Consider the following 16,473-nt stretch of genomic DNA (forward strand, 5'->3'; position numbering starts at 1 on the left):
AATCTTGCATTGTGTGGACCTTCACTTCCCGCGTCCAGAAACCAATCTTTGTCCAGGTACAATAGCCAAAAATTCTCAACGAGTTATCATTAACTATCCGAGGCGTAATTCCGGTTCCCGTAGCGGAATTGAATTCAGTTACGAAGAGTGCTAATCTCCGTTACCTATCCTGAAGAGTCAGGAAACCTTGCCCTTGCAATTTAAGCTAAAGCCAGAACTTCGCCATGGCAAGAAAGTTGCATTGCTGGCCTAATCACTACAGTACTTCAAAATCTTGTGTACAAAATCATATATGGTCAATAAACTGCGAATCGAAATTTTGAATTTCAAAATGCTGATTTAACCAATCTTTTTGAAGAACTAAAAAAAGAAATCGTATAAAAACTTGATGTACGAAACTTTTAAAACAGAACGAAGAATTTTTAATTTTTTTAATATTTTGGTTATTTTGGAAAGTGATTTAGTAAATAAATTGTGATTTTGTATTTAATTTTCTTAAACAAAATGGTTTAAAATTTACAACATTACATTTGTCCACTTATTTGGACTTACTATGAAAAATTTGAAGGTTTTCAATCTCTCCGTAATACTGACTTTCTGCCAAGATTTCCAGCAGAAAAACAGCTGTCAGTGTCAATATAACCTATAATCTAAAATTAAAATATTCTGTAAAATAATAATACTCCCATAATCAAAAAATCAAAACTTAAGACACACACTTTTAAGATAAAACATCAGCATCCTACATAATTTATATCATTTAGAACTTTTAAACAGTTTTTCTATTCTCTTCGGTATCTTGCTGTGAGAGGATAATGATGGATTATTATAGCCTCAAATTAATGCGGGAAGTAAAAACCAACCAAGAATTGAAACAAAATGTTATATGTTCCTTCGGCCAGCGCAAATTAATTTAAAATAGAAACTTAAAACAAACTCTTAACTTAAAAAATACTCTTTTAATGGCTGTAATTCTTATCTCGCTACTTATCTTTATTTGCACACCAGTCAAGGGATCTTGAAGGACAATAATGACCTTATGTATGCTTTCAAATTTACATACAACAATTTTGTTCATAAAATCCTTATATCCCCTATTCTTATGCAATCAATGTCAAAAGTAATAGGACTTACACCAGCCATTTAGTTAAAATTATAAAAACATATTTTTATTTAAAAGTATGAAAAAAGATAAGTCCTTAAGCTAAATTGATGAGTAAAAAAGTTTTACTATCTCGTAACTTTCAAAATCTTATATCTTTTGTTTTTTTTTTTTCTAGGGAACCTTTAACCCACCCTTAAAGTTTTGTAGATATGGATGTACCTTGTACCTCACTCACTCAATCACGATTAAAAAGTATAATGTTCAAACTAGAACATCAAGGAATTTAAACTTTTTCTCATTTTTATTTGCGGATTATTTTGTTTCCGAGTCCTTTTTTTTCGTCTTCTGCTTCAATTTTTCATTCTTTTGTTCATTTTCTTTTTTCACTGCAAGCTAATTATTATTTCACTGTGAACTTTTCTATTTCCGAGAGATTTCATGGCACACTGATGATAAACTAAACGAGGGAACGGTGTGTGCGGAGTGTTAAGAAAAACGAAAAACGAAAAAAGAATAATTCTCTATTCTTTAAAGTGCATGCATGATGTGCTGCTCGTCCTGCATCCTGCAGATCCTGCTTTTGCTCCTGCTCCTGTACTATTTGTGCTTTTGCTTGCACTTGCACCTAACTTAGGTTCTACAACCTTGAATGCCATGCTATTTAGTTGAGATGCATTTTACGATTGAAAAAAGAAAAATATATTAAGGACTTCTAACCGTACATACAAAAGCTCCATAAGTATAGTACACTCGCAGTTTACAGAGTACCGCGTCGAGAGTACCTAAACATTGAGCGTGTCGTTTTTATTTCCTGAGCTCAAATCGTGCAAAACATTGTTGCTGATGGTTCTTTATTCAGAAGCTGCACGTGGCGCTTTGGTGTTACGTTAGTCGTCTCCAAGGAACGTGACCTGGCTGCCTGAGAGTTCAGTTCACCAGTGTAAAGTAGGTATGATGGTTATAATGATGGGTATTTCTTTGAAGAGCAAAGTACCTTAAATAAGAAAAAAAATCTACAACAACACAATAACACCCAACCACCCGCAACAAAATAGCAAGGACCAACTTTGAAGAAATGTGCATAACTAGGGAATCACACGAAATGAAAGGAACTAAAATTTTCTTATTGAATTTTTTATATGTCCATCTAAGTATGATGCGAATTGGAAATGGAAATGAAAATGAAAAGCAAACTTCTGATTATAAAATAACAACAATTATTTACGATTTGTAGAATAGTGCACTTCCTGTTCATAAAGAAGTCTTTAAAAACATCAAAAAAGATGTTTGCTAGTAGTTTTTGTATTGCAATTGCAACCCCCATCATTACTGCAAGTCCTTAAAAATAATAGACTTTGCGTTCATTATCTTCGTGCTCCTTATTTCCTTCCTTTTTTGTCTTAACAACGAAAATAATTTTATTCAATCGTTTAAAAGTTTTTTAGTTGTTTACACAAATAATCATAAAAAAGGAAGTAAACAAACCTTTAAGACTTGCATTTCAATATTCTACGAGTATTCAAAGCAGTTTATAGTGAAACACATTATACAGAGTAACAGTAATTGGGTTCTTAAGAAGTCAAGTTCGTGATTCGAATACAAATGAAATTTGACAACAGTGATATTGAAATTTTCATGGTATAGCAACAGATTTGGAAATGCTTTTTCTTTTATTCACAATTCCAAGAATTAGTTAAAGTCGAACAGAAATAATTTTCCAAATGATTTTACCATGAATCGTGCGAAGTCAGAATATTAATCTGCATCTGATACCATTTCAATCTAGAAAGCAATTTGAATACTATAGCAAAAGTAATTGGAACTTTTTGTGAGGATTTTCTTTAATTTGTTTGAATTCTTCGGAACACCAAAATCTTCAATTTAAATCTCTCTGAGAAATGATTTTTTTTTGTTTAGTCGTTTTCACCTTCAAAAAAACCTGAAACTACCTTTTAAAAAGTTTTAAACTCATTATACAAAGAAAATAAATAAATAATAAATAATCATTATAATTTTGGTTCGTGAGAAATTCAATTTTATGTGAATAATAAAATTTTGACAACATCATTTCTTTATTTGACTGTCCAATGATTTGCAAAGTTAGTGAATAATTTAGTGAAGTCATTTTAATTTTCTTACTCTAAATATTTAGGTTACAAAACAAATATTGACGTTTTCTTTCTATTCGTTTCTTTTAAGGTTTCTAAAGCTGCGTATTGAAAAAGTAACCACTTAAAATGGATGTCATATCAAAAAATAATATAACAACTTCGGAGGAACGTTCTTCAAAAAGCACCGGTAAGTGAAAAATTATGTTATCTAGAATAAATAGCTTAAGGACATTTTTAAGGATATTGGGTGTAAGAACCACACTCAAATAAAATATGTATGATAATACTAGCTCTTACAAGCGTCATTTCCAAGTGGTAAAACAATATTGAAATTTCACATAGAAGCATTCCAGGTGTATCTATGGCATGAGTTAGTTGGTAAGCTTTCCAAAATCAAAACCATCAAAGAATTGACAAGAGTAACGCTGTTTATTATATAAATAATGAAGTATGACTTTTCAAGGATTACCCCGATCCTTCCATTATTTGTCCTTGTGCCTTATTAACTGTCATAGAAAAACTAACTTAAATGGCTAAGTGAAGCATTAAAATAGTAAATCTGTAGTAATTAATGGGACAAAAGAAGTAATTAAATGGTCGTCGTTTCGAACGCCAGTTAAGTTATACAATGCTAATATGTAGACAATGTTTCGGGCAAGTTGTGTGACACGATGTCCTTATCGTTACATAATTGAGCGGCATCTATATTCGAAAAGTCTAACTTAACTTGGAGCTTATGTGAGGGCACACAGGACAGCTCAAGTGAGTTAAGAAACTATACCGGGTATGAACTGCTCTGTTCTGAACGCATGGCTGTGTCTATCGAAAAATACTCTCTCTGATATTTTCTACTACTTGAGTTTTTGTGTATAAAACATCGTTTCTTGATTCTAGCATCTCTCAATGATAGATAAATGGAAAATTATGTATGTATGTTTATTGAAAATATATACCATGATATATTTTCAATAAGTTCAGTATTAGTACTTAATTTATAAAAAACATCCGCCGGCATCGTGTTTTAACCGCCCATCTCCTTTGTTTAATTTTTTGTCAGCATATCATAGTGCGTTAATGTCATTATAAAAAGGTCACGGTGATAGGTTTAAATGCAGATATTCTTCTCTAAGCGTTCAAGCGTTCTTCTCCAATGAGCTAGGAATGATATATTTTGATGCAGTAAGAAGTAGCTTCATACATTTTCTAGCCTCGTAACTACCTCCAGACAAAAAAAGATGTCATATTATTGCTCTGTTTTGAAGTGAAGCACGGGCTAACAAACAAACTGATTTTCTTATTGATAATATTAGTATAGATAACATTAAATAATGAAAAAAATAGAAGTTGTTTAACTTAAGGGCTTCCAATAGGTTCAAAAAATTATAGCAGAGTGTAGCATTTTCTCATGTTTTGAGCAATTTTTAAGTATAAGTAATTTACTAGTTATTACGAAATTAAAAGTTTTTTCTAAATAGTAAAATACCAATACTCTTTTTGGAAAAAAAGAGAATCTAAACACGTCTAAAAAGTTAAAATTTGTGCAAAAAAGTAAACTTGAATATGATGAAAATATCTATTAATTTGAAATTCGAAGAACACAAAAGTCTTATGAAGGATGTAGCAAGTTACAAAAAGTAAAGTAGACATCTTAGTATAAGCATACATAAAGTAATAACCTGAAGCATTGTACAAAAATATTATTGTTTGTTAATTTTAAGTAATAAATAAGAAAAAATAGTTTTTTTTAGACATTTCTACCAAATTTTATCATTTGGTTTCATTCATTACAAATATTTAAACAAAACAACTTAAGTTGCGATTTATAAGTCGTTTGGAAACCAAATTAATCTAATATATATAATTTACGTATCATGATATTTGTCCACGATAGACTCCAATTTTAATTAAAATTGATCCAACTTGAATGATAAGATAGCTTACATCTCAATTTATGATCGCAACATTATTTTATTACAAATTATTTGTTTATTATTTGACAGTCATAATTATCTACTAACTTCAGACGATAGACGGAGACATCTGGTGACTGGATTGATTAAGTATTCGCTAGATGAGAGGTACACAAACTACAATTTATCTGCATGACTACTATACTATGCAATGCCAGTAGTTATGCCACCAGAACTATGAAAGATTTAAACGGCAACGATAAACTTTTCGGAAGAGGTCTTGTACTTTTGTCTGGTTATTTCTGGCAGACCTTTCCAGTTAAACCTCGCTCTACTTTCGCAAATGAAATTAATTAATGTTAATAATTCTAATGGCGAAGTTTTGAAGCACTTCAATTAAACATAAACATGAGCCTAGGATTGTAAAATGATCCATCAGCACAAATATTTTCCGAACAATTACTAGGTATTGGGATTGGTTAAATTAGAACTGTAACTAACCAAGTGCACACTGCATTAAACTGCCAGACAATTTCTGCACTGTTCTTCAGGAAATGACTTGATTCCGAGTATGTATTTTGTTCATATATAAACAGAGTAATTACTTGAATCATAACTGGCTCAGTCATCCAGCTATTTTGCCAGCAAAAATGTTGATGTTGACGAAATACACTTCCAGATGAAACAGTTGTTACGAGTCTTTGAAATCAATCCATTATTGTGTACATTTTCCAATTTAAGTTTTAAATTCACTAGATATACCTACTAAGGATGTTGCGAATATTCGCACCCGTAATTGCGGATTATTTGCAATAATTCCAACATCAGCATCCGCATCCGCATAAACTGATGCGGAGTTTGTTGCGAATGCAGATGTTTTTTTAACGCTATCTTTTCAAATTCGAAAAATAGCAACGGCACGGCATACTATACCATGATCAATAAAAAGGACCCTTTCACCCTAAGTAAAAATTTTAGATTAAAAAATCTTGGTCCCAAGTAGGCGACGACAAAAGCAACAACAAGTCATTTGCAATGGTCACAGATTTGAGGATATATAAGCTCTTGCTAAGTGGCCAGAGGACACAGTTTTTTTATATATTAAGTGAAAAATTGATACAAAAACAGAACATAAATGCCTCCACCAACAAAAAGCAGCATCTGGATCTATTTCATTTTAAATAAAAATGATCCTAACGCACGACTTCCTCGTTGAAAAGCCTCTTGAAGGCATCCAGAAGAGTTTGTTTTATTTGAGAGCGCCTACAATGAAAATCTTTAAAAAAAAAAGAAGATTCAGGTATAATATTTGTTTATAAGCATAAAACAAAGGCTTGCTTCAGAAGCGATATGGAAATGATGGTAGATTCATCAACTGAAGACGAAAGTGAAGGAGAATCTGATAACGCTAGTCACGAAGCACTTCCCCAAAGGGAGTTAGCATGTTACCGAAATAAAAAAAGACTAGAATTGGATAATAATCCACTTGATTGGTGGAAAGTCCATCAAACAGACTTTAAAAGGCTCTCCAAAGTTGCACTGAGGTATTTGTCACTTCTAAAAGCCAGTGTTCCCAGCGAACACCTTTTTAGCGGAGATTGATTAATATGCGATCCACTAAGAAACATATAACAGTCTGAGAAGGCTGCAAACTTGCTTTTTATTAAATATAACTCAACCATTTTTAAATTTAATTATTAAACGCAAATATAATCAATACAATTTTCCTTTATTTACGGACTCAAAATTGTTTTTATGTAATAAATTCTAAAATCCGCATCCGCATACGCATCCGCGGATGTGAGTCTCAAAAAATCCGCATCCGCATCCGTACATTTGTACATCCGCAACAACCCTGACCTACAATACCGCCACATAATTGATTGGTTCATTAATTATTCCCCTTCATAATTCAAATCCACCTAAATTAAGCAACAGTACACTTTAGATCATCAAAAAGATCACGGAAAATATTCTGGAAGCAAGAATTTTAACTGGAAAGTTAAAAGGAAAAGTGGTCCTGTTGCCACGTATTCCAATGATAGCAGAGCATACCATACCCTTTAGAAGGTTACAGTTTCCAATTCGATTTGCTTTTGCAATGTCTAAAAATAAGTTTGTAGTATAGATTTGGAAAATTTATACAGGAAAACCATTAAACCTATTTGTGTTACTAAAAGATAGGTTTACCAAAAATATTATGCAACGATTAATGCTAAATTAAGTTGAAATTAAAAGTTATTCAAAATAATAAATATTATTGTTAAAAGATTTTAAACTATCCCACCTATTTACTTCATTTATAAGTTTAACTGTCAGATGTTAATTACTAAAAACTTTGTAATGTACTCATTTTTTACAAACTTGAATAAAAATAATAATAAATTGTACATTCAATTCTTTTGTATTGATTTGTTCTTAAAATTCGTTCGTTTAAATCCAGCTTCAATGTTTCCGCCTTCGTTCGTAAATAATAATTTAATTGATATAAGAGGTTAAGTTAGCATAAAATCAGGTCGCCATGTTTTCTTACAAATAGCATCTAAGTAAAAAAGCATGCTGATGCCCGACCCAGATGTTCTCCTACTGTTCTCAATAATGTAATATGAGTAAAATGACAAAAAACGTTAGCCTCAGCAACGCATGACCGGCTCAGCTAGTAATAATAAAAGTTTTAATATCTCAAAAAAAAGAAAACGATTATTAAATTACTTAATTAAAATTTACAAAAAGTTTATGTTTATTCTTTTATTGGATAGGTTCAAGAAATTCGCAGGAACAGGAAAAACGGAATTGGCTAGAAACTGTCTCAATATTAATATTTATTCTTATAAGATATTTTTTTTTTTTAAACATACATTACCCATGTTTTGTTGGAAAATCTATCCATAGTATATTAGGATCTTACACGAATAACAAAAACAATATCCATAGTATGAATAACACCGATAAAAGTTAAAGTAGAATCTTACTATGGATCGTTTTTTGACATGTATACGAGTCTGGAATGGATCTTATGTTGTGATTTCGTTCTCAAATGTTGGTACGATTGATATTGCATTTGTATCTCGATGGCTGTGTTCGTTGAGTAGTAGTGCATTAGAAATTATGTATGTGTTTTCAATTGGGGAAAAAAATCAATTTATTACTGTTGATATTATTTAGTTTTGTTAATGAAAATACACTAACTAGGAAAAGGTAAGTGAGTTTTGCTATGTTTCCACCAAAGTTTTATCTCAGCTTATATTAAATAAATCTTTTTGGTTTTTCCACCGCACAAGAAGATTTAAAAATGATATACAAATGGTGTTTCGATGTTTTCGATGCGTGAAGTGCAAGTGAGATAGTGTGATTCGTGTTAAACAATGAAGAACTGATTAGTTCAGCACCATATAAGAATATGCTACTTACTTCATATCCATTTTTGTTTTGTAATTTGATTAAAACAATACTATTTTTTTGTACACAAACAATTAACAGACCATAATGCATTATCTGTTAAATCATCTCCTCCACAAAGGTTTTTCTTCTCAAATTTTGACTTGACTCCGATCTCCGACGGGAAAATAGTCAAATCAAAATCTTTTCAACTCGATTCAGGAATATAAAGAATTGAGGCGATCTTCAAGCTCGCTCCAAACAACACGTGTTAACGTAGTAGTCTACGAACAAACCCCTTCCTTGAAGCAATTCTTAAATTAATTTTTTTTTTATAGAATCTCAATTTACAGATTTTTTCTTCTTGAAAATTATCCATTTCATTAGTTTTAGTTAGTTTTATTTACTAAGTTAATTTTAACATTTGTTTTTCACAAAACTTTCTTCGATTTGAGTGTTTTTTTTTATTAATATTCTGACAGTTCTTTTTTCAGTTGTACCAATTTTTAAATACAAAAATCTAGCTACTACGGATGGAATACCAAAAACCGCAATTATTTTTGAGCAAAGTTTTTAACACCCATCATTTGATGGGTCGGGTTATTTTATGTAATTTCGTAAAAAAGATCCTAGGACTTAAAAACTTTATCCAGATGGGGGACATTCTGCTTTACCTTTATACGACAATCTGCTGGCCAGATTTAATTCAAAAAATGTTTCTGATGCCGAGAGTAAACACTTACTTTTTCGATCCCGCCAATTTTCTATATCTAGGTACTCTGTCCAGAGACACTTTTGAAAACTTTTGAATATAGCTTCGAATGCTGAAAAACAATTTGAAAAATTCGTTTTCCTAATCATTTTTAGATATATAAAAAAATACTTCCAAAAAAGAGGCTGGGATAACTTCCAATACCGTCTGTCCACTTGTCTTGATTCAAAGTTTGTGGGTTTTTCTCCTGGGTTAAAAAAGTTTTCAGTTAAATTATACTTACAAATTTAAAAATTACCAAAAATATTTTTCATTTAAGGAAATAGTTTAGTTTGAAAATTTAGTTATGTTAAACAGATTTTTAGTCGATAAGAAATTTAAAAAAATTAAAGTCCATTTCATAAATTTTTACAAATTTGATGAATGAAATTAATTTGAGAGATATCAAGAACCGAACATCAAATTTTTCCAAATTTGCGTGCTACTTTTGTAGATTTTATTTTTTTTAGGAAACAACGGACTGTTGGATTTTTATACAAAAAAGCTACTGCATATCGAAAACAATGTTTACTGTGAAATAAAAAGAGTTTGAAGAAAATGTTTTTAATTTTATAAAAGCTATTTAAGCCAAAAGTAAATTTTTACCAAGTTTTAGTATTGTTATTTCTCAGGTTTTTATTTTTTGTACAAAATTCTGTCAATTAGATTTCTCTTAAAATCTTACGGACAACAATATTTTTTAAATGATAAGAGTAGTTTAAAGTCCATTTCTCAAAGTATTGGAAAGATATTTAAGTCGAAAATCAATTTTTACTAACTTTTCTTTTATGTTTTGGAAAAAAACTGTGAATTCGATTTTTTTCAAAATTTAATCACTTGTTAAAAAGGTTATTTTTCGTTGCACATAATTATTTTGGAGATAAATTTTTTATTCGTAAAATTTTCGAGGGCACACTTTTTTTTCAGTTATTTTAATTTATAAAAACAAATGTTAATTTGGATTTTTTTTTTCAAAAATTATACTTGTTTGTTACTACGCTAAAATATTAAACATAAAATTTAATTCAAATCTCTAGCGTTATTTGTTCGTGAGATATTTAGGGTTAAATAAAATGTTCACGTTTTTTAAACTGCTATTTTTTTCTTGAGAGCCCTTTCTCATTTTTCTGCTTTATTATCTATATAAAAAAAAAGTATTTGAAGTCAATGTATCTTCTAGTTCTTGAGCTTTGGACTACGAGAAAAAACGTACGGATGCACAAACATCCTTCTAAAAATCTTTTATTTCGACTCTAAGGACCTTAAGACGTCGAGAAATGTCAAAATTTCCAATTTAACAAATCGGAACCATTACAATAACTTCCTTTGGAAAGTCAAAGAGAGTTTTTTGAAAGATTAAAATTGTATCCAAAAATTATTTTAATAAAATAGGTTTTCGAATTTGTTTTTATAAGAACTTATGGAATAATTTTAATAATGTTAAAATTTGAAGTAAACTATCTCAGTTGGAATAGTTTAAAATATCTTAACTTAGGGAGCAAAACTATGACGTAGAATTTTATCTTGATTTTCATTATACTCGTAAGACATGTATAATAGTTTAATAATTTTTGTTTTCCAAAAATAACAAAAAGAACGTTAAGGTTTCTATTTCCAATACGATGGTTTTTCAAAAAAAAATTATTTTTCATCGTAACTTTTTAATTAGAAATGAGTTTATTTTTCCTAGAAGTTATTTCAAATTGCATAAGTTTATGCATAGTTTGAACATAACCTTAAGTGTGGCAATAGTGCAATGAGGTTGGATGTAAGTGCCTTTTAGCTCCAACCAAAATTGTACACCTAATTATATTCAAATACCTGAGTTTCCTACCATATTAAGCGAATTATTTCAAGATATGCCAAGCAATTGTGCATCAAAATTATCAAATGGGATTTAAGTCTGAGAACCTTACACTGAAGATATCATCATAATAGCCACAAGGATTACAAAAATTTCTTTTCAAAAGTATTTTTAGTCTTAATATAAGGATACGTAATGGGATTTGCTTGAAGTTCGTTAACTATAAACGTCATTTTATTTTAAATTGTATTCATTTATACCAAATTACCACAACATCAACACAATAATTGAACACTTTTAAGAACGCACAAAATAAACATAACCCAGGATATTATCAAAATTATATAAATGTGTTAAAATAGGCGATGTCATTTAAATTTTAAATTTCACAATACGTTCTGCAAATTTAAATCGTCACAAAAGTTTTAACAATGTGAGATTTTATACTTTATGGCCCAATTTGGTACACGGGTACCTTTGAAATAAAAAACATTGTGAACTCTTTATCAAAAAGGGCTTCTTTTATTTTATTTAAAATCCGACCATTATTTAAAAAAATATATTTATGTTAGACTTTTATTAATAGGGAATCAAAATAAAAGCTTTTTTAAGACTCATAAAATTTAGATTTTTAAAACAAACAAAAATATACTTATTTTGGTGTGATTTTACAATGAATTGAAGAATATTGGCTGTTCTGTATAAAAGGTAGATACAAACAACTTTATTTAAGTATTCAAAACATGAGTTAACCTATTACTTGACACGATCTGGCAACCATGACAGCAAAAAGCTCCAAGTTATTGTATATTCCTTGTGTGGAAAAATTCCCTTTCGCTTTATTTTTCCAATTCAACATGCAAAACGCATCCTTCTATAGCATCATCACATTGCACCATCAATTTCTTCCATTCTTGATCCAATGGAAGACGCTTGATGTTTTCTATATTTAGAAATACCCTTTGAAATAAATATAAAAACAAAATAAAATGTACAAGAGAATTTGTTTGTGATACTCGTGAGTATTGGAAGCACCCTTTCTTTTTACCCTCTTTAACGCTATAAAGCATAAGTAATTTGTTTGTTTTGCTTTTATTTTTATTTCGCTAGAGAAAATTGCTTTTAGGACATAAAGAAAATATAAATACGATGAAAAGCAAAATAAAAGCAAAGTTATAAAAACGCTCTCTTCAATAATAATTCCTTTGGATTGTCTACAGTTTTACTTTCATCATCAAAATAAGAATAAAAATAAAAAAACAAAAACTTAGCAATATCAATTTCCAACCCAATTTATATGTTTATAAAAAGTAGGGTATAGCTAGACTGATACTATGATTGACTTCAATATTCCAATTTCAAGTCAATCTTAATTTCGAAATGAAACAAATGAAATCTTATTCCAACCGTTAAAGTGATAAACCTCTGAAGTATCCTGACGTCAATATACATGGAATATAGACAACAACACACCAATGTAAGTCTAATAAAACTAAACAATAACCAAGGATGTGTTTATTTCTAATCTCCCGCACTGAAGCTGCCAAAATATATTTAAGGACTATATGTAGATATATAGGACTCTACCTTCCCTTAGAGCCTTAATGTAAGGATCTATTCGCAAAAAGCTTTGCTCTATTCGGTCTTTCGGTCTTTAGAAGTAGAGAAAAGGATAAGAAAGGATTTTTTGGTGGCATTGAGTAAACATTAACAAAATCCATCTTCCTTGTTACTATACCGTATAAAGATATATATGTGTATATGTAAAATATAGAGCTATGTTCTTTTTTGCCCCAAACAATGAATATTCATGTGAAATGTTGTTAAGTCTATGCAAACAATGAGAGGATTCCATTTAAGGGTTCTGTGTGTTTTCTAGCTTTACTAGGGTTGCTCTACACACCGAGTGCTAGAGCCCTTATAACGCATACATACATACATATATAGCTAGCTACATGCTGACGTCCTTCAGCTAAAGAAAGTGAAATGTTGATAACAAAAGAAAGATTTTTTTTTCTTTCTTATATTCATTCACAGAATCTTCTTGTCTGTCTTTGCCCTCAACGCAAACTTTAAGAAGATGTATCTTATATACCTACATACATACATATCTATATGCTTATAACTTAGGTATTGTAGATATAACGTTGGTATTTTTATAGAAACAAGTCCATGTTTACAATTGGTTAAGCCCTTAAAGGATGTTATTTGTTTCGTATGAGTATGCTACACACATGTACCTACGTATATACATATGAACATACTATAAAAGTGAAAAATTATGTTTTTTTTCCTTTTGTTGTTGTTTTGTTATCTCAATATGGAAGATTGAAAATGAAGGATATACGTATAAAGCTGCATACCTACATAGCCTATATGTATGATTTAATATTGACATTGAGGCTCAAAGATAAAAACCAAAAAAGGTTTAAGCACTTTGGGTGACAAAGGATTTTAAGGAAAATTGCAGTATAAAAATAGGAAAAATAAAAATTGAAAAAAAAAACAACAAATAGTTTCAATAAGGGTTTTGTGTACGTAATCTTTTGTCTCGTTGTTGTGTTTTTGTTGTTTTATTTTACAACTTTAAAAGACTTAAGAAAAAATACTTAAATAAAATAGCTTGAGAATATTATTCCTTAGCTTAGCTTCAAACATTATATGAGGAACAAATAACGATTTTGAAAATTCTTTCACTTTAATATAGGAAAGCTATCAAATTTGACGAGATTCAAAAATGGTTCGGAAACCTTAATGTGTTAAAGAATAAAGTAGAAAATGGTTTGGAAAGTTCTTTCGACTTAGATTTAGTTTAAATTTCAAAGCTAGAACAAGAGTTATCCTTTATAAAAATATAAAAAGAGAAACAACATTTTTTGACTTTGAACAATTTAAAGTTATGTTTAATGTGAACTCACTTAACTTTTTAAGTATGGTATTAAGTTTGATCTTTTTTGATTTGTGGTGTAAAGGCTGCTACTTCCTGAGTGATTGTCTCCTTAAGTGCTTCCAAAGATTTTGGGCGATGAGTGTAGACTTGGGCCTTTAAATGTCTCCAAAGAAAAAAATCACAAGGTGATAAATCGGGGGACCTAGGGGCCAGGTAATGTCTCCTCGTAAAGAAAGAAGATGCTCTGGAAACATCTCTCTTAAAATGGTTAGTAAACGCTGTTAAGTGTGTGCTGTGGCTCCATTTTGGAACCAGACTTCTTTGTGGGTCCTAGTAAACTGATTTAAATTTGGTTGGAGGAAGGTCTCAATCATGTGACAGTAGCGATCCGCGTTAATTCAATTTTGTCCCCATTTTTTGCGAAAAAATACGGACCTAACACACCAAATTCAGCAAAAGCACACCAAACTGTCACACAAGGGCTTTGAAGTGGTCGTTGATGAATTTCTTGAGGGTTTTCTGCTGCCCAGTATCGGAAATTTTGTTTATTTACAGTACCCAACAAATGGAAATGGGCCTTGCCAGACGAAATTAAAACAGCAACAACGGGAATGTTTCAAAGAATGTCTTCACAAACAACTCTGCGAGTTTCAAAATCTCTCTCACTTAATTCTTGTGCGATCATCATTTTGTAGGGATGTATATGAAGATGTGTGTGCAAAATTCGTCTTATACTCCTATCAGTCAATCCAAGGGCAGCTGCATGTTTAAATTCTGAACACCTCGGAGATTACTGTATATAGACACACTTACACGTGCCACATTATCCGGTGTTGTTGCGGTTAAAGGTCGGCCACACCATTTTCTCTTTAGCGTAGAACCCGTTGCTCTAAAGTTTGATAACCAAACTTGAATTATTTTTCCATCCGGAACAGGATCATGTCGTCCAAGTTGAAATCGAATGCGAAATGCTCGCTGACTAGTAATCACAGAACCACCATTACGGATATATTCCTCTACGACAAATGTGCGATGCTCACCGTGCCACGCTATTATGATTACTAAAAACCGCACGTAGGCCTCTATCTATCTATACCCGAAATACCATTTTATCTATTAATAGCTTTAAATACAAACGTCTAAAAATACCGGAGGTTTTTTTTTAGATATTCATCCGTTTTTGATTCATATATTTTTTTAAAGTTAATTCAAAATCCCATCTTTAACATTATTGTAATATTTTTTTCAATACACATATTTAAAAACTTTAAAAAAAATCTTAGTTAAACAATGAATAAGTTTAAAAAAAACCCTTTGCATTTTCAGTTTAAAACAGTTTTATCATATAATCCGCTTCATCTGAATATGCACATAATAATAATATTATCAAAAATGCTCTTTATTTTTTTCCAAGTATTGAAACATCTGTCCTTACTGTTTCCTAAAGTCTTGTTTTCGTAAGTAAGTAAGTAAATTACTCCCGTTTTATAGTATTGCATAGTTTCAGTAAACAATTTTGGGTTTTTAAAAGAAATTCAATTTCTGATTTAAAATTTTAAGACCAGTAGGCATGCCTTAGCCGTGTAGCAGCTGATGGAATTGGATAAAGTCTTAATATCTTTTATTCTTAGTTAAAAAATAAAGATTTTAACAGATAAAATATAAAGGTACGAGTAATTTTAAGATGTTTCTGGGTTTAAAATAAAATACAAAAATTGGCGTATACGCAAGTCTCTTAATAGTTTTAAGAATTATTAAAATTCGAGCCATCTTAAATGTATTAAACATAGGAAACAATTTGTTGACGAGCAACAACACGTTATACTATAAGAGTTTTTCAAAACTAAAATAATCTGGAAAAAGAATGGTAGCGATATTACTGTTGAATCTCGTTTGCTCTTTTCACGACTTGAAAAACTAGAAAGATTTTAAGAAATTCAACACAACTGTGAAATAGGTTTTGTTATATTTAAAGCTGTCACTTATTATGGAACATTTAAGGTGGAGGTCGTTACTAACTTACGTTGGGAACCCTTTAAGGGGCATAGGGCCTCTACTACGCCTACGCGCCATCGTGTGCGGTTTACGGAAATGTGTTTTAGCTCCCTCCAACTCTATCCTAGTGACGCTGTTTCCGTCTCGACTGTCCTGCACCATGTGCTTTTCGGTCGGTCGTCCAGCTCTTCTCTTTCTTGTGTGAGCGGATTCCTTTGCATTGCTGTCGTTACGTTTTCGAAGCGTATGTCCAATCAATTGCCATTTACACCTTCGTATTATAGAGTCTATAGGTTCCTAACCCGTTCTACTATGAAGGACCTCATTTGATATACGATCTGGCCAGAAAATCCTTAGGATGTTACGAAGACATCTATTCACGAATTTTTGCAGCTTTATTGTAATGGCTGAAGTAACCTTCCAATTGCTGCATTCATAAAGAAGCACAGATTCAACATTTGTGCGAACCAGTTGTTCTTAAGCTGATAGAGTTATTCCTCTAAATTTTCGACAGCATACTGAAAGTCGC

The 16,473-nt window shown here is 30.8% G+C and overlaps 1 protein-coding gene across 1 annotated transcript in view; it reads left to right on the top strand.

The window, feature by feature from the left end:
- The first annotated feature begins 3,301 nt into the window (after positions 1-3,301).
- Positions 3,302-16,473, top strand: part of LOC129949882 (KH domain-containing, RNA-binding, signal transduction-associated protein 2) — a 186,282-nt gene continuing 173,110 nt past the window's right edge. The window contains 1 exon segment of the mRNA XM_056061594.1: positions 3,302-3,403. Within this exon segment, the coding sequence (XP_055917569.1) occupies positions 3,343-3,403 (61 nt within the window). The 5' untranslated portion in view covers positions 3,302-3,342.

Source organism: Eupeodes corollae, chromosome 1, assembly GCF_945859685.1.
Source record: "Eupeodes corollae chromosome 1, idEupCoro1.1, whole genome shotgun sequence".
Classification (NCBI taxonomy): domain Eukaryota; kingdom Metazoa; phylum Arthropoda; class Insecta; order Diptera; family Syrphidae; genus Eupeodes; species Eupeodes corollae.